We start from the raw sequence: 22,639 nt of genomic DNA, 5'->3' as shown, positions 1-22,639 counted from the left end.
CAGCCCTCTGTGATGCCCCTCTGACCACATAAATCAGCTTTGACTAGCTTGGCATGTGGTCTGTGTTTTGGGCAATGGCTCCAATAGATTCAGCTATCTTATTCCAAAAAGGAGCTCAACTGCTGCTTACGTTTATTTGGAATGTAGGATGGCTATCATGCCCAACAAGCTTCAGTGAGGCTTCACCCAACCTCATATTATAACAATACCTTCAACCAAAGGAGACTGTACTGTGGCTGCAAACTCTTTGTACCTTCTTTGCCCACCAGCAAAACCTCTGTCTTGCTTAGGTTCAGTTTTGTTCATCATGAGCTGATTTCACTTAAGCACTGGGCCATCTTAGTGACAGTGGTGAAGGATAGATAGTACTGGGTTTCAGCTGCACATTGCTGGCATCTGAGTTCATGCTGTCTGACACATGCACTTAGTGGACACATGTAGATGTTGAATATGACCAGAGAGACAATCCATCGTTATGGGACTCCACAGGTGAGGGGTCTAATAATGGAGGTGCAGTTTCCCATCCCTACTCATTGGGAACGTCCCTCCAAAAAGGACTCAAATCACTGTAGCTTACTGTCCCAGACCTCTGCCACTTCCCTCAGGCAAAACAGCAGTATCTTATATGGTTGATAGCATTCAATGGTTCAGAGGTACCCAGGATCAGGAAAATTGATGATCAGGTATCCTCTATCTTGTCAGCAGGAGATCATCCATCAGTGCCACTAAAGCGGTTTCAGTTCCAACCACCATCCCATTTTCAACTTCCAATCACATTCTTCCTTGATTGGCCAATTCCTTACTCTCTCCTAGCCTGTGCTACATTTTAACTTTCCTATCCTCCATCTTCCTCCTATTACCCGCAGTTGTGTCTGCTTTTCAGATCTCTACAATCCACATTTCTAGTCTCTTCTTTGCCTCTAACCAACTTGATTTCTCCAGCATATCTCATCACTCTTCAGACAATAACCTCAAAGCATTCCTGTATTGACATCCTCTGAAAGTTTCCAAATATCCTTGCTATAAACCCTGCACTACCTATTATCCCATCATATGCCTCTTCTGCAAACGTGTCCTGCCTGTGTTTATACACTCCTTCCGGGCCGCATCTGTCCTTGTTCACTGTTAGTTATTATTTATACTCAAGACTTACCTGAGGCAAGTTCCTGTTTTAACTCATCTCTTTTGTCTATCTTAGGCCTGGACTACACTACGAGTTTAGGTCGAATTTAGCAGTGTTACATCGAATTAAGCCTGGATACGTCCACACGACGAAGCCCTTTTTTTCGACTTAAAGGGCCCTTTAAACTGGTTTCTTTACTCCACCTCCGAGGGGATTAGCGCTAAAATCAGCTTTTGAAGGTTGGATTTGGGGTAGTATGGACGGAATTCAACGTTATTGGCCTCCGGAAGCTATCCCACAGTGCTTCATTGTGACCGCTCTGGTCAGCACTCTCAACTCAGATGCACTGACCAGGTAGACAGGAAAAGCCCCGCAAACTTTTGAATTTCATTTCCTGTTTTCCCAGCGTGGAGAGCACAGGTGACCGCACAGGTAACCATGATGGAGTCCCAGGATCGCAAAAGAGCTCCAGCCTGGACTGAACGGGAGGTACGGGATCTGCTCGCCATATGGGGAGATGAATCAGTGCTAGCTGAACTCCGTAGCAGTAAACGAAATGGCAAAATATTAGAAAAAGTCTACAAGGCCATGAAGGACAGAGACCATAACAGGGACGCACAGCAGTGCCGCGTGAAAATTAAGGAGCTAAGGCAAGCCTACCACAAAGCCAGAGAGGCAAACGGAAGGTCAGGGGCAGAGCCGCAAACATGCCGCTTCTACGCGGAGCTGCATGCCATGCTAGGGGGTGCAGCCACCACTACCCCAACCGTGTGCTATGACTCCGTCACTGGAGAAACACACAGGGAAGAGGGTTCGGGGTACGAGGAAGAGGAGGATGAAGATAATGTAGATAGCTCACAGCAGCAAGGAAGCGGAGAAACCGGTTTCCCCAACAGCCAGGATATGTTTATCACCCTGGACCTGGAACCAGTAACCCCCGAACTCACCCAAGGCGTGCTCCCAGACCCTGAGGGCACACAAGGGACCTCTGGTGAGTGTACCTTTGTAAATATTATTACACATGGTTTAAAAGCAAGCATGTTTAATGATTAATTTGCCCTGGCAATCGCGGCCAGTATAGCTACTGGAAAAGTCTAACGTGTATGGGGATGGAGCGGAAATCCTCCAGGGACATCTCCAGAAAGCTCTCCTTCATGCTTCTCCCAAAGCCTTTGCAAAAGGTTTCTGGGGAGGGCTGCCTTATCCCGTCCGCCATGGTAGGACACTTTACCATGCCAGGCCAGTAGCACATAATCTGGAATAATTGCATAACAAAGCATGGCAGCGTATGGTCCCGGTGTTTGCTGGCATGCAGACAACATCCATTCCTTATCTCTCTTTGTTATCCTCAGGAGAGTGATATCATTCACGGTCACCTGGTTGAAATGGGGTGATTTTATTAAGGGGACATTCAGAGGTGCCCGTTCCTGCTCGGCTGAACATAAATGTTCCCAGCTGTTACCCACGTGGTGGGGGGAGGGGTGAAGTGATCATCCCAGAGAATTGGGTGTGTGTGTGGGGGGGTGGGTAGTTGGGTTTGTGCTGCATGTTAACCCGGAAACCGCAGCTCCTCCTTTTACATTGCAAACCCATTTTAAATGGCCAACCCAACGGGTGCTTGGTATTGGAAATGAGAGCGCTACTGTTTGAAACCATTCCCACATGTTAAGAAGGTTAAAAAAGCCAAAAGACTGTGGCTTACCATCAGGGCCGGCTTTAGCAAGAGCGGGGCCCGATTCCTGGGGGCGGGGCTTGCTTCAAGCCCCGCCCCCAGGAATCGAGCCGTGCCACGGGGGGAGACCCGAGCCGCGCCGTGGGGGGGGGGGGACGGGGGGGGGGACCTGAGCTGCGCCGCGGGGGGAGGGACGGGGGGAGCCGCGGGAGCCGCGCCGGGGACCGGGACGGGCCGGAGCCGACCCCAGCCGCGGGGGCCGGGCTGGGGCCAAGCTGGGCCAGAGCCGCTGGGGCCTGCAGGAACGGGCCGCGCCTCCCTGAGCCCTTCTCGTGCCCCCACCACCCCAGCTTACCTTGTGCTGCAGGCCCGCCCCTGCTTCTTTTCAGACTTCGCGCGAATCTCTGATTCGCGGGAAGCAGGGGAGGGGGCGGAGCATTCAGAGGAGGGGAGGAGGGGGAAGTGAGCTGGGGTGGACAGCTGCAGCGCGGGGCCCAATTCAGCCGAATCGGCTGAATCGGCCTAAAGCCGGCCCTGCTTACCATGGCTGCCTGCAAGCTGAAATCTGTTGCCTGGCACTGCATGAGTGATCTCTCACACCAAACCAGCAGGCCCTCAATATAAGAGGAAAAATGCAACCTTGTAACAAAAGCACATGTGCTGTGTAATGTGAACAGCAAAATTTAACGTGAAAGAGTGTACCCATTGTTCTCTAAAATGTGTCTTTTTTAACCACCTCTCCCTTCTCCACCACCAGCTGCAAATGTTTCTCCTTCACAGAGGCTAGTGAAGATTAGAAGGAGAAAACGGCGGACTTGGGATGATATGTTCTCAGAGCTCCAAATGTCCTCCCACGCTGACAGAGCACAGCAGAATGCATGGAGGCAGTCAATGTCAGAGTGCAAAAAGGCACAATATGAACGAGAGGAGAGGTGGCGGGCTGAATCGCGGGATGAACAGAGCAAGTGGCGGGCTGAAGAGGATAGGTGGCGTCAGCTTGCTGACAGAAGGCAAGAGTCGATGCTCCGGCTGCTGGAGCATCAAACTGATACGCTCCGGCTGCTGGAGCATCAAACTGATACGCTCCGGCTGCTGGAGCATCAAACTGACACGCTCCGGCTGCTGGAGCATCAAACTGACACGCTCCACCGTATGGTTGAGCTGCAGGAAAGGCAGCAGGAGCAGAGACCACCGCTACAGCCCGTGTGTAACGAACAGCCCTCCTCCCCAAGTTCCATAGCCTCTACACCCAGACGCCCAAGAACGCGGTGCGGGGGCCTCCGGCCACCCAGTCACTCCACCCCAGATGATTGCCCAAGCATCAGAAGGCTGGCCTTCAATAAGTGTTAAAGTTTTAAACTGCAGTGTGTCCTTTTCCTTCCCTCCTCCCCCACCCCTCCCAGGCTACCTTGGCAGTTATCCCCCTAGTTGTGTGATGAATTAATAAAGAATGCATGAATGTGAAGTAACAATGACTTTATTGCCTCTGCAAGCGTTGCTCAAAGAGGGGAGGGGAGGGTGGTTAGTTTACAGGGAAGTAGAGTGAACCGGGGCGTGGGGGGGTGGCGGTGGGTTCATCAAGGAGAAACAAACAGAAGTTTCACACCGTAGCCTGGCCAGTCACAAAACTCATTTTCAAAGCTTCTCTGATGCGCACCGCGCCCTGCTGTACTCTTCTAACCACCCTGGTGTCTGGCTGTGCCTAATCAGCGGCCAGGTGATTTGCCTCAACCTCCCACCCCACCATAAATGTCTCCCCCTTACTCTCTCAGATATTGTGGAGCGCACAGCAAGCAGCAATAATAATTGGAATATTGGCTTCGCTGAGGTCTATCCGCGTCAGTAAATTGCGCCAGCGCGCTTTTAAACATCCAAATGCACATTCCACCACCATTCTGCACTTGCTCAGCCTATAGTTGAACAGGTCCTGACTCCTGTCCAGGCTGCCTGTGTACGGCTTCATGAGCCATGGCATTAAGGGGTAGGCTGGGTCCCCAAGGATAATAATAGGCATTTCAACATCCCCAATGGTTATTTTCTGGTCTGGGAAGAAAGTCCCTTCCTCCAGCTTTTGAAACAGACCAGAGTTTCTGAAGACACGAGCATCATGTACCTTTCCCGGCCATCCCACGTTGATGTTAGTGAAACGTCCCTTGTGATCCACCAGGGCTTGCAGCAGCATTGAAAAGTACCTCTTGCGGTTTATGTACTCGGTGGCTTGGTGCTCCAGTGACAAGATAGAGATATGGGTTCCGTCTATCGCCCCACCACAGTTTGGGAATCCCATTGCAGCAAAGCCATCCACTATGACCTGCACGTTTCCCAGGGTCACTACCCTTGATATCAGCAGGTCTTTGATTGTGTTGGCTACTTGGATCACAGCAGCCCCCACAGTAGATTTGCCCACTCCAAATTGATTCCCGACTGACCGGTAGCTGTCTGGCGTTGCAAGCTTCCACAGGGCTATCGCCACTCGCTTCTCAACTGTGAGAGCTGCTCTCATCCTGGTATTCTGGTGCTTCAGGGCAGGGGAAAGCAAGTCACAAAGTTCCGTGAAAGTGCCCTTATGCATGCGAAAGTTTCGCAGCCACTGGGAATCGTCCCACACCTGCAATATGATGCGGTCCCACCAGTCTGTGCTTGTTTCCCGGGCCCAGAATCGGCGTTCCACGCCATGAACCTGCCCCAGTTGCACATTGCTGGGGCCTGTACTTTGTGAGAGGTCTATGTCCATGTCAATTTCCTCATCACTCTCATCGCCGCGCTGCAATTGCTGCAATCGCCTGGTTTTGCTTTGGCATGTTCTGGCTCTGCATATACTCCAGGACAATGCACGTGGTGTTCATAGTGCTCATAATTGCTGCGATGATCTGAGCGGGCTCCATGATCCCAGTGCTATGGCGTCTGGGCTGAAAAAAGGTGCGAAACTATTGTCTGACGGAGGGAGGGAGGGAGGGGCGAGTGACAACATGGCTTACAGGTACAAGGAATTAAAATCAACAAAGGTGGCTGTGCATCAGGGAGAAACACAAACAACTGTCACACAGAATGGCCCCCCCAAAGATTGAACTCAAAACCCTGGGTTTAGCAGGCCCTTGATTTCACGGAGGGTGGAGGAAGCAAATGAATACAGAACAAATCTGGTCCATCTATTTTTTACATCTTAAGCTGGCAGCAGATGGTGCAGCATGACTGATAGCCATCGGCATCTTCTGGGTGCTTGGCAGAAGATGCTGTACTACGACTGCTAGCCATCATCGTCAAGACGGTTCAATAGGATTGCCGGCAGGACTGAGTCTCCAGGAGACAAAACATGTCTGCCCAGGTGCCTCTGATTGAACTCACGGAGGAATATGACGATGATGGATATCAATCGTAATACACCATCTACTGCCAAAAGGCAAGGAGCTGCTGCTGTATAGCAATGCAGCCCCACGTCTTCCAGCACTCAGATAGCCGATGACGGCTACCAGTCATACTGCACTGTCTACTGCCAAAAGGCAATTAGCTGCTGCTGTGTAGCAATGCAGTACCACGTCTGCCAGCACCCAGATGACATATGGTGATGGTGAGCTGAGCTGAGTGGTCTCCATGCTTGCCGTGGTATGTTGTCTGCACAGGTAACCCAGGTAAAAAGGTGCGAATCGATTGTCTGCCGTTGCTCTGACAGAGAGGGAGGGGGCTGACGACATGTACCCAGAACCCCCCGCGACACTGTTTTGCATCATCAGGCATTGGGATCTCAACCCAATTCCAATGGGCTGCGGAGACTGCGGGAACTGTGGGATAGCTACCCACAGTGCAATGCTCTGGAAGTCGACGCTAGCCTCGGTACTGTAGACGCGGTCCACTGACTTAATGCACTTAGAGCATTTTATGTGGGGACACACACAATCGACGGTATAAAACTGATTTCTATAAAACCGGCTTCTATAAATTCGACATAATTTCGTAGTGTAGACATACCCTTAGATATTACTGAAGTCTTGTTTTGGAGACTATAATCCTTTATGGACACCACCTTCAGATTGTGTCATTTGGGAGATACTGCTGAGAGATTGGGAGGAAGCACAGACAAGTTGTCTGGTCGTGTGGCCAATCCCACTTGCAACAGCGCAGCAGGCCAGGCGTCCTGAATGTGTTGCCGTAGCGCTGCAGGGATGGAATAGAAGAAGAAATTGCATGTTTCCCAGGCATAGGATTTGCTAATGAAACAGTGGGTGTTGTACAGGGCAGGCATTTTAAAGATTCTGCCACTTGGGAAGACCCCTTCCTTCTTTACTCCTATTCAAAGAGAAGAAGGGATGGAATGTTGCAATGAGAAGGTTCCATGGCAGTTGGGGATGACAGCTAGGGAGTGCTAGTTGCCTCCTGACTGACTAACAGTAGTGCCAAAGGAGGGAGAAGAGTTGCTGTCATAAGGCCCTAGGGGAGGAGCAGAAAAAGACATGTTAGGCTATGATGTAGTCTTTTGGTAATGGGTGGGCCCCAGCGCAGGTCCAATTTTCAAACTGCTCCATGCGTGGCTAAGGCAGGCTAGTCCCTACCTGCGCTGGGGCATGGCGCTGCGCCCCGGAAGAGACGAGCAGGTCTGGCTCCTAGGCAGCGGGGCCATGGAGCTCTGCACGCTGCCCCCACCCTCAGCACCAACTTCGCACTCCCGTTGGCTGGGAACCAGCACCTGCACGTGAGAGCAGCACACGCTGTGGAGCCTTGTCCACCACCGCCCGCCTAGGAGCCGGACCTGCTGCCCGCTTGCGGGGCACAGCACGGACCCAGGACACGCAGGCAGCCTGCCTTACCCCACTGCGCCGCTGCCTGGGAGCCGCCCGAGATAAGCCTGCGCCCTAACCCTCTGCCCTAGCCCTGAACCCCCCAAAACCCAGAGTCCCCTCCTGCACCCCAAGCCCCTCATCCCTTGCCCCAGCCCAGAGCCTGTACCCCTTCCTGCACCCCAACCCTGACCCCCAAACCCAGAGCTCCCTCCTGCACTGCAGAGCCTGCACCCCCCGCCCAGGCCCCTCACCCCGCTGCACCTCAACCCCCTCCCCCCAGCCCTGAGTCCCCTCCCACTCTCTGACCCCTCATCCCTGGCCCAACCCCGGAGCCCTCACCCTCTTGTGCACACCAACCCTCAGCCCCCTCCCACATTCTGAATCCCTTGGCCCCACCCCCCTCATCCTTATCCCCACCCTGGAGTCTGCATCCCCATTTAGAGCCCTCACCCCCTCCTGTCCCTCAACCCCCTGGTCTAGCCTATGAAAGTGAATGAGGGTGGGGGAGAGCAAGCCACTGAGGGAGGGGCAATGTAGTGAGCATGGGTGGGGCCTTGGGGGAATGGGTGGGGCTAGGGTGTTGGGTTTTGTGCCAATAGAAAGTTGGCATCCTAGGTGCCCTTCTAAGCAACCACACTCTGGCTGTCCTAGCACTGTGCAACCTCACAGGGTATAGTTACATACTGTTGTTGTTTTGCTTACATACTGCCTGTCCACTACCATTTGTCTGTCTGTAGGCAGAGACTGTAACGTGTTTGAGGCAGGGAGTTGGGGGTTGAAGTTCGCCAATGGAGTAGTTGTGAGAGGCTGGTGTAAGTGGATCCCTAGCCCATAGCGCAGGGGTTCTCAAACTGGGGGTCGGGACCCCTCAGGGGGTTGTGAGGTTATTACATGGGGGGTCGCGAGCTGTCAACCTCCGCCCCAAATCCTGCTTTGCCTCCAGCATTTATAATGGTGTTAAATATATAAAAAGTTACTTAGAGGCTTGCTATGTGAAAGGGGTCACCAGTACAAAAGTTTGAAAGCCACTGCCATAGCGGCTATAGTAGCCGACCCCTCGAATAGTACTAACAGCAGGGGTGAGGGCTCTAGGAGGTTATAATGCGATGGGACAGGACCCGAGTCAAGCCCTTGCCTTTCTTTTACTCCTGATCCAAACACTCCCAGCTGCAGCCAGCACTTTGGGGGCATTGCTGTTCCTTGCACTACGCGGGCTTTGGCTTGAGGGGGAGCCAGGGCCGGTGCTACCATTAAGGCAAACTAGACGGTTGCCTAGGGCGCCAAGATTTAGGGGTGCCAAAAAGCAGTGCCCCCAATTTTTTTTACAGCATTCCTACACCCCCTCCCCGAGCACATGGTCGCCACTCCACTTCTCCCGCCTCCCACGCTTGCAGTGCTAATCAGCTGTCTCGTGCCGCAAGTCTGGGAGGGGAGAATTAGAGCGGGAGCGGCATGCTTGGGGAGGAGGCGGAGCAGAGGTGAGCTAGGGTGGGGAGCTGCCTCATGGCTCCCTGGGCCGGGGGAGGGGGGTGGGGAGCTGCTGCAGGGGGTGCCTCAGGGCTGGGGGGCAGGAGCTACCGCAGGGCTTCCCACCCCAGCTCACCTCTGATACACCCCCTCCCCGAGCACCCCGTCGCTGCTCCACTTCTCCCGCCTCCCAGGCTTGCAGCGCCAATCAGCTGTTTGGTGCCGCAAGCCTGGGAGAGGAGGAGAATTAGAGCAGGGGCAGTGTGCTCGGGGAGGAGGCAGAGCAGAGGTGAGCTGGGGTGGGGAGCTGCCGTGAAGGGGGGGTGCCTCAGGGCAGAGGGGGTGGCTAGCTGTTGTGCGGGGCGGGACGCAAGGTGGCAGTTTCGCCTAGGGCGCGAAACTTCCTTGCACCGGCTTTGGGGGGAGCAGGGCTCCCGCACTAGGGTGACCAGACAAGACCGCAAGTGTGAAAAATTGTGACAGCGGGTGGGAGTAATAGGAGCCTATATAAGAAAAAGACCCAAGAATCAGGACTGTCCCTATAAAAACAGGACATCTTGTCACCTTATCCTGCACGGCGGGTTAGTTTTTACTGTGGCAGCGGGCACGGCGGTTTTTGGGCTTGTGAAGGTGCCAGGGGATGACAGACTAGGGGGCACCCCCTCAGCAGTTACTTGAGGGTCACGGTTCTGCGGGGTAGAGCAGGGAGCTCACTCCCATCCCATCGCTACCCAGTAGCAGCACCGGGGCCTCTCTGGGCCGAGCCCCGTCCCTTGCCCGCCCTGTCCTTGACAGAGCACTGGCAGCTCAGCGAAGGCACGCGCTTGAGGCGCGGGGTGGGTGGCGCGCGCGCGCTCCCCAGAGGCCCAGCTCCAGCAGGCGAAGGGGCTGCTGGGAAGCAGTGAAGTCATCATTAAGCGCGCCGCTGTCGCCGTCCTCTGACGTCGCCGCCGCGCTTTGCCTCCGAAAAGGGTCCTCTGCCGCCGGCGCCACCCTCGCCCTGCCGCACCCGCGCTGGTGGGTACCTGGAGAGGCCGAGGCGCTGCTGGTGCCTCTGCGCCCGCGGTAGCCGTGGTAGGGTTAGCCGGGGCTCGGCGGGCTGAGTCGCCTCCAGCTTCCGCTTCATCCCCCCCCCCCCCACTCCCTCGCCTGCATCATCGGTCCCTCCCCGCCCGCCTCCTTTTTGTCTTTGTCAACCAGGTGGCTCTGCCCGGGTGAGACAGGTGCGGGCTGGGGGCGCTAGGCGGGGACCTCTCCCGGCCCCTCGGGGAGCGGATTGAGGGTGGGGAGGGGATGGATTGGGCTCCCGCTTCGTTTTTCCCTGTGTAATATATTACATTTCCTCCCTCCCTCCACATGGGCTTGTTTCCTTCTTGCCTCCGGGCCAAGGCCTGACCCGGGCCATGCTGGGTGGGGAGTAGGGCGAACGACCACTCGTTTTTCCTTCTTCCATAGCAGTTTCTGTGTCTGTTTGTTGTCTCGGTGCCTTTTGGTTTTGAGTAAGCCATGGGTGATTATCTTCCCTCCTTTCTCCCACAGAGACTGTAGAATCAATCCTGTTTCCTTTCTTGCAGACAGCGGCAGGAGCTATAGGCTGAGATTATGAGTTTGTTTAATCTGGACCGCTTTCGCTTTGAGAAGAAGGCTAAAAAAGTGGAACAGGAAAATCCACCTCCTTCTCTTCCCATAGCTGAGATACCAGCTGCTCCTTCTCCTGCTGCAGCAGACAATGCTGCTGGTGGTGGTGGTGGTGATGATGAGGTTACAGATGACAGCAGCAGGCCAGATACTCCAAGATCAGATGTGACTGAGAAAACTGGTGAGTCACGTGTTTGATTTGTGTCTAGCACAAACACATTGATAATGTATGTATAAGAGTAAAACATCTTCCCCACTTACAGCTTTTATTTTCCAGTACTTCCCCCTTTCCAAATACCACTATTCCATGATAACTGCCTTAAAAGCATCAAACTCTGCCATAACATTTTCTTCTATAAAAGTGAATAGAGGGCTGAATCAGGATTTAAAAGGTCAGGCTTGGAGCCTGCTGAGAACCAGTAATAAAGTGTTTCATTGACTAAGACTAACCCAAAGCCTGACAATTTTTAAAACATGTTGCCCTTCCTTTTGTATAAACATTTCCATTGTAATCGAAAGCATTTTTATATTTAACATCCCCTCCCCCCCCGATCTACCTCTCAAGGAAAGCATCCTAGAACCTCCAAAAAACAGATGTGATATCCCCTATATACATCACTAGGCAGCTCTAACTTATCTATGGAGTACTTTTAATACTACAGTGATGTGTGCTGTACAAAACCTTAATCTCTCTGCTGTTCAGTTACCACCCTCTGATCATAACGTAGTCTTTTTCAACATCCTCCATCAGCACCTCTACGCAACTTGGCATGCAACCTTTCCATGACGTCAGTGCATCAACGTTGATGACTTTTCATTTGCTCTTAGTCCTCTCTTCTCTTTCTTCCATTGGTATTGTTGATTCTCTCTCCATGTTTGACTCTCATCTACCCTTGACTCTTTTGCTTCTCTCTTCCATCACATGGTCTGCCTTGCCTACTTCCAGCTCTGGCTCCCGCCAGTACCAGCTTCCTACTCTTCTGTTGTGGAACTCCCCCATGCAGAAATCCTATGATAAAGGGTAATTTCCTCCAGTACTTATTTGTTCTCTCTTCCTTCAGTTCTGTCAGCTTCCTAGCTAAACAGCTGTAGTTTCCCAGTGTAACTGAATCCCAGCTGCTTTTTTGTCACCTTTGATTCACTCTTCAAGCAATTCTGTCCTCCTGCTTCCACTTTTCCACACAGGATCTCACTGATTTCTTGTAAGAGAAAATAGACAAAATATGGTGTGAGTTCCCCTTTTTCTCACAACTCTTTCCTCCATCTCTGCTATTACTAATACAGAAGTTTCTCATCTGCTCACCTCCTCTAACCCCTCCACTTGCGACAGTGATCCCCCTTCCCTTGTGCCAACTCTCATTCTCTCTGACTCTTCTCCATAAACTCTCACTCTTCTTCTATGGCTCTTCACCTAAGGATTTTATAGCCTTCCCATCTTAGCGCCCCCCCCTTTACCCCACTTGCCCCAGCAACTGCTGCTCCATTTCCCTTTTTCCTTTAATTTCTAAGCTAATTGAATGTGGTGTTTTACAACTGCTGTCTGGAATTCCTCTCTTCAATTTCCATTCTAGACGCTTTTCAATCTGGCTTCTGCACCTTGCATTTCACTGCAACCACTCTTGTTGAAGTGTCAAGTGACATCTTCCTAACCAAAGCTCAGAACCAATACTCCATCCTTAACCTCCTTTATCTGTTAGCTACTTTTAACAGTCTACCATGCTCTTCATTTTCTTGAAATCTTGTCCTCCTTTGGCTTCTATGGTTGTTTCCTCTCGTGGTTCTTTTTCCTCTGTTTCAATCACTCTTTCAGCTCCTTCTTTGGAGCTCTTAAACTCTCCCCCCCCCCCCCTCTGAGTCCTTCCCACTTCCTTCTTTGTGGATGATCACACCAAGCTTACCTGTTGCTCGGGCTTCTAACTTGGACATTGTCTTTGATTAGGACTTCTTTCTAGGTCCTCACATCCAGGCTATGTCTAAATCTTGCCTAATATTTCTTTATAACATTGCTATAATACTGCTGTTCCTATCCATACACAATAGCTAAAACTCTTATCCAAGCACTTATCTCGTATCTTGAATATGGCACAATCGTTTTCTCTGGCCTTGACTACTGTCTTGCATATATCTATTCAGAATAATGCTGAAAAATATTTTTCCTAGTCCATTGCTTTGACATGTCACTCTTCTCTTTGCATCCCTCTATTGCTTCCCGGTCATCTGTTGCATCAAAACATAAGCCACTTGTCTTCACTTTCAAAGCCCTTTATAACCTATCTCCACCTAGCTACCATCTCTCATTCTCTGTTAAAGTTGACTTCTCCCCCTAGTGAATCAATGGTGTCAGCCTGCATTGCCCATTCCTTAGGTTTTCAAACAACTGCCTTTGTGATTTCTCCCTTGCTGCACTTAAGATTTGGGAGGAGTGCTCTGTAAGCATCTAGAAAACTTTTCTATTACCTTCTTTCAATACCCTCCTTTGCCATGATTCCTACAAAAAACGTAACCGTTAGGCTGCTGGAGTGCAGAGACCACTGCCTATCGTGCTGACCAATATTGTCTCATTGTATCCTTAGGCTAACAGACTGATAGGGAGAGTACATCTGTTGTCTTATACTTGGGATAGGTCTACACTTCAAATGCTCAACTCCTCAGTAGCGCTTTAATGAAGACACTCTAGTTAATCTACCTCCATGACAGACGGTAACTATGTCAGCGGGAGAAGCTCTCCCACCAACAGAGCGCTGCCTACACTGGCACTTAGATCAGTATAACTACATTGTTCACAGGTATAGATTGTGCAAACACCTGAGCGATGTAGTTATACCAACGTAATTCTGTAGTGTAGACCTGGCCTTAGATGGTAAATTCTTTGGGGCTGGGTTGCCTTTTTGTTCTGTGTTTGTACAGGATCCATGACTAGGGATCCTGTGGGTGATGGTGGTGGTAAGAATGTAAGCCTGGAGCAGTGGCCCAGGGAATAGTTTATTTAGTTTATCTGACTTGGTTGCTAACTTCATTTCTATTTGGATCAAATCTTTAGACAGTCAGTGAAGAAATTGAGTTATCATAATAGTTGTCAATTTAAAAAAATCAGTCATTTTAATAATTCCGTTTACTTCTGAAACTGCTGTACTGTCTAATGCTAATAGTCATCTTCTATTTAAAGGGCAAGAATAAAGGAATAAGTGTTTTCTCTTTTTTTAGTTTTTATTTTGTTTGTAAGCCGGAGTCAGAATTTCCACTTGAATCAGTCTGTTCTCACTCGTTGTAGGACTTTTGTGTAGCAACCACATAGAGAAGAGAGAAAGGACATATATTATTGTAAACACAAAAAGTGGCAAGGGATTTGGGGCAGACGAGGTATCCAAAACTGCTTAACTTATTTTCAATTAATTACTTTTCAAGTTGACTGTGAACCCTAAACCATGTCTGTTTAAGGGAGAAATAATTTGAAAGCTACTGTGCATACGCAACAGTTTCCCTCCCTCCATGCTTCATAATGTTCTTGGATTAGCATATGGACTGTGCATGCATGTGCAATAGCTACATTAATCCAGGGCTTTGAAACTCAGGACAGCAATCTTGATTTGGTCTCTGTATAATGGCTAGCCAATGCTAAGTATGGTGTTTAAGAATACATGTTCCCAGTGACCTCTGTTGGTGAGTAGGTGGACTGTAGGTTTCTCAACTAGTTGGATCTTTCTTGTGGCATCAGGCTTCATTCATAGGTATAGAGAATAGCCATAGTTGAGCCTAGTTGTTACAAAAGCATGGGTCTCTGCACCCATTTTACTCTCATCTGTCCAACCTTCTGGCCGGATCCAGATGAAATGTAGGTGTTTATGTAACCAGCTTCATGTGGGTAAGCAAGTGCAGTGTTGTGTCTGACAGCAGAAGAGCGACAGACCATTGTAACAATCCAAGGACTCGTGCCTTTGATGGACGGAGTTGTTACGAATGAGGAAAGTACTCAAAATGCATGTCTCTTCCTACCAGCGTAACTTTATGCTCGTCTGCGTTCAGCTTTAGCCAGTTGCTCTTCATCCAGCTGTTTTCTGCAATATATTGCATATTTCTCAATATGGCAAAGTTTGACAAGGAGATGTAGTGTTGGGTGTTTGCTACTGCCACTTCAGCCTGTTCTGTCTCACTACTATTCCCAGTAGCTTCATGTAGATGTTGAATTCGAAGGAGGGAACTGAGCCATGCAGCTGTTTTGTGCTTCTCCTGTCGCAGGAGAAGCACTAAATAAGCTATTGATGGTTTTTGCTTTTACATAGAAGTTACATAACACACTGTCAGTTTTTCAGGAATCTTCTCCTGTGGTTGGTCACTGCCTAGTGTATTGTGGGAGTTTACTGGGAAGCACATATTAACATTCTTGACTTCATAAAAAAGATATTGGCATGAACCAATGGAAACCTGGTACCACTGTTTTCTCTTAAATAAGTTGAACTAGAGGTATAAAACTGGCTTAGTCTCTGATCCTGCATTTGTGTAGGTGAACCTTTATGCCTGCCCAGTGCCCTGTTGACTTCAGTGGGACTCTTTAAAAGTGAAAGTGTCCATGAATACAGATCCAATTGCAGGACTGTGGCCTTAATTAACAATAGTCTTAAGGCGTTAATGTAATTACCAATACTTCACACTTGCATAATGCTTTACATTTTCAAATTGCACAAAATTTCATTACTTAACAAGAGATATTGTGACATAGTGCCATTTTCCAGTTGTGTTAGTTACACTTATCTGCACGTCAACCAGAATATTAATTTCAGATACACCAGTTTAAATGAGTTAATTTTTATTTAAAGTAAATAATGTGTACTGAGGGCTGCATAGTAGAAAAATGCATTCTCAGGTTTTGTTTGTAGGAAGCTATAACTTGTGATTAAATTATGAAAAAGAAAATAGTCTGAATAGCAGGAGATATTCTTTAACCATGATATCTGGTTGTGGTATGCACGTAATGCACAACCAGGTTGTGTCCATGCAGCTTTATTTCTCCCAGTACCATATGATCTTCAAGGCATCCTATGGCTGTTGTCATAAGCCAGGTGGTCATTAGTCCAGCCCATTACGGCAAGTTGCATGGTCAATATTGTGGGAGATTAAGAGCCAAACTGCAATACTCCCTATGAACATTGACCCAATAATAATAATCCCTTCAATACTGTATGCAGATATGGTTGCCCCCTTCCAAAAAAAAAAATTGAAATTGGAAAAGATTCCTTAGGGGTATAGAAAGGTTTCCGTATGAGGAGCGATTAATAAGACGGACTTTTCAGCTTGGCAAAGAGACGACTGAGGGGGGATATGATAGTTTTCTAAAATCATGACTGGTGTGGAGAAAGTAAATAAGGAAGTGCATCCGAAGAAGTGGGCTGTAGTCCACGAAAGCTTATGCTCTAATAAATTTGTTAGTCTCTAAGGTGCCACAAGTACTCCTGTTCTTTTTGAGGATACAGACTAACACGGCTGCTACTCTGAAACCTAAATAAGGAAGTGTTACTCCTTCTCGTAACATAAGAACTAGGGGTCACCAAATTAAACTAATAGGCAGGAGGTTTAAAACAAACAAAAGAAAGGATGTTGTGAAGGCCAAGACAATAACAGGGTTCAAAAAAGAACTAGATAAATTCATGGAGGTTAGGTCCATCAATGGCTCAGACTTGTTATACACATACACTTTATGGTTCTAATACAGAAATTCCCTGATATGGTCCAACACATGTTGATTCATACAACTAAAATTCCTTCTCAGAAGTCTCCTCCGTGACCTGTTTCTGATCATCTCTCACTTTCTCTCTCTCTCTCCCTCTATTAAAAAAAAAAAAAAAAAAAAAGCACTAACCAAACAAAAAGCCACCTGCTGGATTTACGATATTGCTTGTGGCCTCCCTTTTGTCTTTTATCTAGGTCCCTATAATTTAATTATATAGGTACTGTTTAAAAAAAAAGTACTGTGCCCCCCCTCCCTTTGGCTAAATTGACGTACAGTCAACCTTAAATCTAAACAGTTTAAAAGAATGAGTCAAAACTACTTCTACATACTATGTGCACCCATAAGACCACTGTCAGTGGTGTTATTCCTACACAAAAAACATAACTAACTTTGAACAAGGTTGTGCTGTGTTCTTTCTTTCCTTCACAGCCTCTGCCCTTTGGCCATCCACAGCCCTCCTATCTTTCCTCCTTCTGAACAACGTGCTTTGCAGTCTTTAATATCAGCCATGTTTGTATGTTTATATATTAATTATCAAATAGGGCTGTCAAGCAATTAAAAAATTAATTGCATTGTTAAGCAATAATAGAATACTATTTATTTTTGGATGTTTTCTCCATTTTCAAATATATTGATTTCAATTAAAACACAGAATACAAAGTGTACAGTCCTAACTTTGTTTATTTTTGATTACCAGTATTTGCACTGTTAAAAAAAAACAAGAGTTTTTTTCAATTCACCCATTACAAGTACTGTAGAACAATCTCTTTATCATGAAAGTTGAACTTACAAATGTAGAATTATGTACAAAAAATAACTATTTTTTAATTCAATCTAAAATTTTAGAGCCTGCAAGTCCACTCAGTCCTACTTCTTGTTCAGCCAATCGCTCAGACAAGCAAGTTGTTTATGTTGCAGGAGATAATGCGGCCTGCTTCTTGTTTACAATGTCACCTGAAAGTGAGAACAGGCATTTGCAGGGCATTGTTGAGTTGGCGTCGCAAGCTATTTTCCTGCCATATGTGCCAAAGATTCATATGTCCCTTAACGCTTCAACCACCATTCCAGAAGACTTGCGTTCATGTTGTTGACAGGTTCTGCTCGATAACGATCCCACAGCAGTGCGGACCTACACATGTTCATTTTCAACATCTCAGTTAGAGGCCATCAGTAGACGGTTGATTTTCTTTTTTGGTGGTTTGGGTTCTGTAATTTCCATATCGGAGTGTTGCTCTTTTAAGACTTCTGAAAGCATGCATCACACCTCGTCCTTGTCAGATTTTGAAAGGCACATCAGATTCTTAAACCTTGGATCTTGTGCTGTATCTATCTTTAGAAATCTTGCATTGGTACCACCTTTGCATTTTGTCAAATCTGCAGTGAAAGTGTTCTTAAAACGAACAACATATGCTGGGTCATCATCTGAGACTGCTATAACTTAAAATATATGGCAGAATGTGGGTAAAACTGAGCAGGAGACATACAATTCTCCTCCAAAGAGTTCAGTCATAAATTTCATTAACACATTTTTTTGACGAATGTCTTCAGCATGGAAGCATGTCCTCTGAAATGGTAGCTGAAGGATGAAGGGCATACGAATGTTTAGCACAGGGGTTCTCAAACTGGGGGTCGGGACCCCTCGGGGTCGCAAGGTTGTTACATGGGGGGGTCGCGAGCTGTCAACCTCCACCCCAAATACCGCTTTGCCTCCAGCATTTATAATGGTGTTCAAAATATAAAAAAGTATTTTTAATTTATAAGTGGGGGTCACACTCCGAGGCTTGCTATGTGAAAGGGGTCACCAGTAAAAAAAAGTTTGAGAGCCACTGGTTTAGCATATCTGGCACGTAAATAGCTTGCAATGCCTGCTACCGAAGTGCCATGTGAACATCTGTTTTCACTTTGAGATGACATTGTAAATAAGAAGGGGCAGCATTATCTCCCATAAGTGTAAACAAACTTATTTCTCTTAGTGTTGGCTGAACAAGAAAAAGGACTGAGTGACTTGTAGGCTCTAAAGTTTTACATTGCTTTGTTTTTGAATGCAGTTATATAACAAACAAAAAATTGACATTTGTAAATTGCACTTTCAGGATAAAGAGATTTCAGTTCACCTCATACAAGTACTGTAGTGCAAAATACTATTTCTTTTATTTATAATCTTTACAGTGCAAATATTTGTAATAAAAATAATATAAAGCGAGCGCTGTATACTTGGTATTCTGTGTTGTAATTGAAATCAATGTTTGAAAAACGTAGAAAAATATTTATTACATTTCAATTGGTATTCTGTTTAGTGGCGCAATTAAAACTGCGATTAATCACAATTACTTTTTAAAATCGTGATTAATTTTTTTTAGTTAATCGCATGAGCAATTAATCGACAGCCCTATTATCAAAATACAGGACTGGTGTGACGTTAAGCCATGTTGTGGATAGCAGTTCTGCACATGGTGTAAGTTGTATTTTCACTTGCTTCCCTCTGTAGACTTCTGTATAGGGGGTATTTAAGGTATAGAAACCAACTGTGTAAAGTACAACAGATTGTATACTCTCAAATATGAGCAGACATTCAGTGTGGCAGAAGGAGTTTTGAGGGATGTATTAGTGCATAAGCATTGGCTGCAGTAATGCATGCGCTGAGAGCTAATACCATAGATTTGTGATGTCTAGGCTTTCTAAAGTCCACTAATGGTTTAAAAATAAATTGTTTGTTTTTAAGGTAGGTTTTTCACCCCAGGGATTAAGATACTGCATTACATGAAATATTTTATCTTATTTAAAACAATTATTTTTCAGCCTTGACGGTATTCTTTGTAAGTGACGTAATTGTCTAGTATCTTTTATGCCTGGGGTACATAAGTTGAAAAATATTCTTTTCCACAAACAAATTGAGCAATGTATGCCTTATTTGTGCAAGTACACTTTAATTCCATCCCTAGTTCCTTCTTCTTTCCAATCTTTTCCCACCACCTTGACTTGAAACGAAATTTGAAAGCTCGGGGGCTTGCACAGGATAAATAGAAGTCATTATTCTGAGGCATAAAGGAGGAAAACAATTTTATTTTCACTTCCTAGGTTGAGTTTCCAGGTCTTGCACTAGAAAAGTATCTTTTTATTTGGAAAGTAAGCACACTTTAATCTGGAAAGGATTAATACAAACGTGGTCTCCATGATGCGTGTTTTTTTTTTTTTTTTTTTTTTTAGAACGGAACAGTGCTGTAAGTCCATTATCAAAAATCATCACCTCCAAGAGGCTTGTAATTTTAATCATTAACATTTTAAAAACAATAATCCTCAAAGCTCCAAGCTTCTGAATAATCATAATGTCTTTGTCCTTGGCAATCCCCTCTTCCTAGTCCCATTTGTGTTTTCATGTTACTTTTCTAAATTTAGACTGTAAACTAATACTCCTGAGGGAATTCTGCACCACTGTGCATGCGCAGAATTCATGTCCCCAACAGATTTTTTTTTTTTTTTTTTTTTGCTTCCCTGCAGAAACATGACTTTCTGATGGGAAAACAAAGGGAAGCCACAAGATCGGTCACACAACCCTCCCCAGCCGCACAGGCATGTCACTTTGGGCGCCCGGACTAGCCGGCAGGGAAGTAAATCACAGCGAGGGGAGGTGTTGTTTTGTTTGTTTGCTGGAGACACTGCAGCTGCTGGTTCCTCCTCTGTGCTGGGCTCAGCTGCTAGTCCTGGCTAGGCTGGGGGTCTGGGGAGGACTTGCTCTTTCTCCTCAAGGGGTGACCGCGGCTAGGTCAAATCTTCCATGGCTGCAGGAGGCTCTGCCTTTCCCCTCCCCCCCCCCCCCCCCACTTCCTGCCCCCATCGCTCCTCTGCTGCAAGGGGAGAAGGGTCACTTTACAGGGAGTTGCCCCCCCCACACACACCCAAGCACCCTGCATCCGAAGCCCCCCTGCCGAGCACCTTTTCTGGACGCTCCTCTGCTGATCCCCTCCCCCCATGCAATCGGACTTCCCCCTGCACTCGAACCCCACCCTGACGAGCCCCCCACCTCCTGTACCTGGACCACCCTGCTGAGCCCCAACCACCTTCACCTGAACCCCCCTACAGAGTCCTATTGTCCCTGCATCCGGAACCTCCCATTGAGCCCCTGTGCATCCAGATCCCGCACGTGGACACCCCACTGAGTTGCCTGCCCTCAGATTGTCCCACACAGAGCCCTCTCCCCCCTACACCTGAATCCCCCCACTAAGCTGCTCCACACTTGAATTCTGCAAGGCTGAGCCTGCCAGCCTACACCTCGTGCACCTGGTACAGAGGGAGAGGGTCCTGGGATGTGTTTGGTGTAGGCCATGCCCTTGCGCTGTGTCAGGGTCGGGTGCAGCCTCACCACCGAGTCCATGTGCCAGAGATGCGGCCTGCAGGGTGATCTCGGACCTCAGTGCAGCCAGTGGTCTGTGCTCCCCACTGCCATGCTGGAGCTGCCACATTTACTTATTGACAAATACAATTTGCAGAATTTTATAATATTGTGTCCAAAATTTGTATTTTTTTGGCGCAGATCTCCCTCTGGAATATAGTAGGGAGCCTGTCTCTACTTTATAAAGTGCCATGTATATTTATGGAGCTATAGAAGTAATATTTCTTGTCTTGTTGATGCTGATACTAAACTCAGTACAGATCTCAAGTTTGGAATGCTTTTCAATTTTATGCTGCCTTTGTAACTTGATTTTTCAGGGTTGTAAAATTTTGTGTTGACAATGCACATTGACTGCAGTGTAGAAGGAAGGAAGAGAGGATTGGTTTTTGTCAGCTGAGCTTTTGCACCTACGGGCAGATGGGGTGCTGTTAACTAGGAATCAGTTGAAGCTTTTTGCATTAGGAAGAGGATACGTCCTACTCCTTGCCCCCTTGTGAATAGACAACTGGCTAGAAATTCTTTTGGGGGACTTAGACTAGAAGTTAATCATCCCATCAACCCTTGACAACAACCAGACATTGCCCTGCTCTCCTAGTATCTGCAGCTGCCTCCCTTAATGGCAGATAGGCATATAGCTGTATTGTTCTGTTAAAATCATCAGCAGTGCAAGATAGGAACATTGACATACAGGTCGAAACTTTCTAGTCCGGCACCCTCTGGACCTGAACTGGTGCTGAAGCAGAAAATTTGCCAAACTGCGGGAGGCCACTATTGTGGCGAGCGGGTCTCTTTTTATTTTTATATCGCCGAGGCGAATAAATGGAACAGTGCTTGCAACGCCGCCTAGCCAAGGTTTACCGGCTCTCTTCATAACAAAGTGTTAGTGTTACACAATTTTCCTGTATTGGCACAAGGAAATAAGTAGATAAAGCACAAAAAACATAAAATAAAATTATGCTGTACCACGGATGTTGCCAGACCAGAGAGATTCAACCTGTATAAACTTCTGTCATTAAAATGAGAGTTAACACTAAATTGAGTAACATCAGAGATGCCAACCCTCCCCAATTTTTAGAAATCCTCCCGATTTTTTTTTTTTAACATATAATTATGAAATTACTAATTCAGGCTTAAACCTACTAATTTTGCAAGCACATGTTAATTCATATGCAATTTTGTTATATATAAAGTAAAAACGCACACTGAACAACGCAGTAGGATCCACGCAGGGCAGTTGGAGTACAGTGTGCAGCCTGGGGATCATGCAGTGAATCTGACGTCCCAAGCCCCACTGACAGTTGCTGCGGCTTGTCTCCTATCAGACCCTCACTGCACAGTCTGTGGGGCAGGAGAAGGCAGCGCCGAATGTGAGAGAGGAGGGAGAGGAGAAGGAGTATCATCCCTAGCAGGAGGTCCAGCTCTGGGACTGGTGAAGGTGGGAGAGATAGCTCAGTGGTTTGAGCATTGGCCTGCTTAACCCAGGGTTGTGAGTTCAGTCCTTGAGGGGTCCACTTAGGGATCTGGGGCAAAATCAGTACTTGGTCCTGCTAGTGAAGGCAGGGGGCTGGACTCAATGACCTTTCAAGGTCCCTTCCAGTTCTAGGAGATAGGATATCTCCATTAATTAATTAAAAAAGACCTAGGCGGCATAGGAAGGCAGCTTTCCTAGGGCCTGTCCTCCCCTTCTTCCTGTTTGGGGTGCAGGTGGGGGAGCGCAACAGGGGTGGCTTGGTGGCCCAGGTGTGCCCCCCTCCCTTTGGCTATAGAGTGGGGAAGAAGGGGGAGCAGTCCTGGTTTTTTCAAGGGAGGGGTGAAAGAGAGAGCTGCAGACAACCTCCCTAGCTATTTT

At 47.6% G+C, this 22,639-nt stretch overlaps 2 protein-coding genes across 5 annotated transcripts in view; both read left to right on the top strand.

Moving 5' to 3' along the window:
- Positions 1-1,609: 1,609 nt before the first annotated feature.
- On the top strand, positions 1,610-4,255 carry LOC135984096 (uncharacterized). Its single transcript, XM_065598531.1, has 2 exons — positions 1,610-2,114; positions 3,553-4,255. The coding sequence occupies exons 1-2, from the start codon at positions 1,712-1,714 to the stop codon at positions 4,143-4,145; spliced, it is 996 nt and encodes a 331-aa protein (XP_065454603.1). The 5' UTR covers positions 1,610-1,711; the 3' UTR covers positions 4,146-4,255.
- A 5,640-nt stretch (positions 4,256-9,895) lies between these two features.
- SMARCAD1 (SWI/SNF-related, matrix-associated actin-dependent regulator of chromatin, subfamily a, containing DEAD/H box 1) overlaps positions 9,896-22,639 on the top strand; it is a 72,523-nt gene continuing 59,779 nt past the window's right edge. Inside the window, exons 1-2 of one of the 4 annotated variants that reach the window (XM_005278458.3) lie at positions 9,896-10,054; positions 10,612-10,856. In XM_005278458.3, coding sequence (XP_005278515.1) covers positions 10,640-10,856 — 217 coding nt within the window. In that variant the 5' untranslated portion in view covers positions 9,896-10,054; positions 10,612-10,639. Of the gene's footprint in view, positions 10,055-10,163; positions 10,261-10,576; positions 10,857-22,639 lie in introns of those variants that run through there. The other 3 variants (XM_024099956.3, XM_024099957.3, XM_024099958.3) reach the window with 3 other exon arrangements.

The sequence above is a fragment of the Chrysemys picta genome, chromosome 5 (genome assembly GCF_011386835.1).
Source record: "Chrysemys picta bellii isolate R12L10 chromosome 5, ASM1138683v2, whole genome shotgun sequence".
In the NCBI taxonomy this organism is placed as follows: domain Eukaryota; kingdom Metazoa; phylum Chordata; order Testudines; family Emydidae; genus Chrysemys; species Chrysemys picta.
This window is presented reverse-complemented; position numbering and strand designations above follow the sequence as displayed.

Bases quoted from the DNA above. Each gene is read 5' to 3' on its own strand.
- LOC135984096 (XM_065598531.1), top strand. From the start codon at position 1,712: ATGAAGGACAGAGACCATAACAGGGACGCACAGCAGTGCCGCGTGAAA. The intron at 2,115-3,552 runs GTGAGTGTACCT...CTCCACCACCAG, and splicing joins GGGCACACAAGGGACCTCTG to CTGCAAATGTTTCTCCTTCA.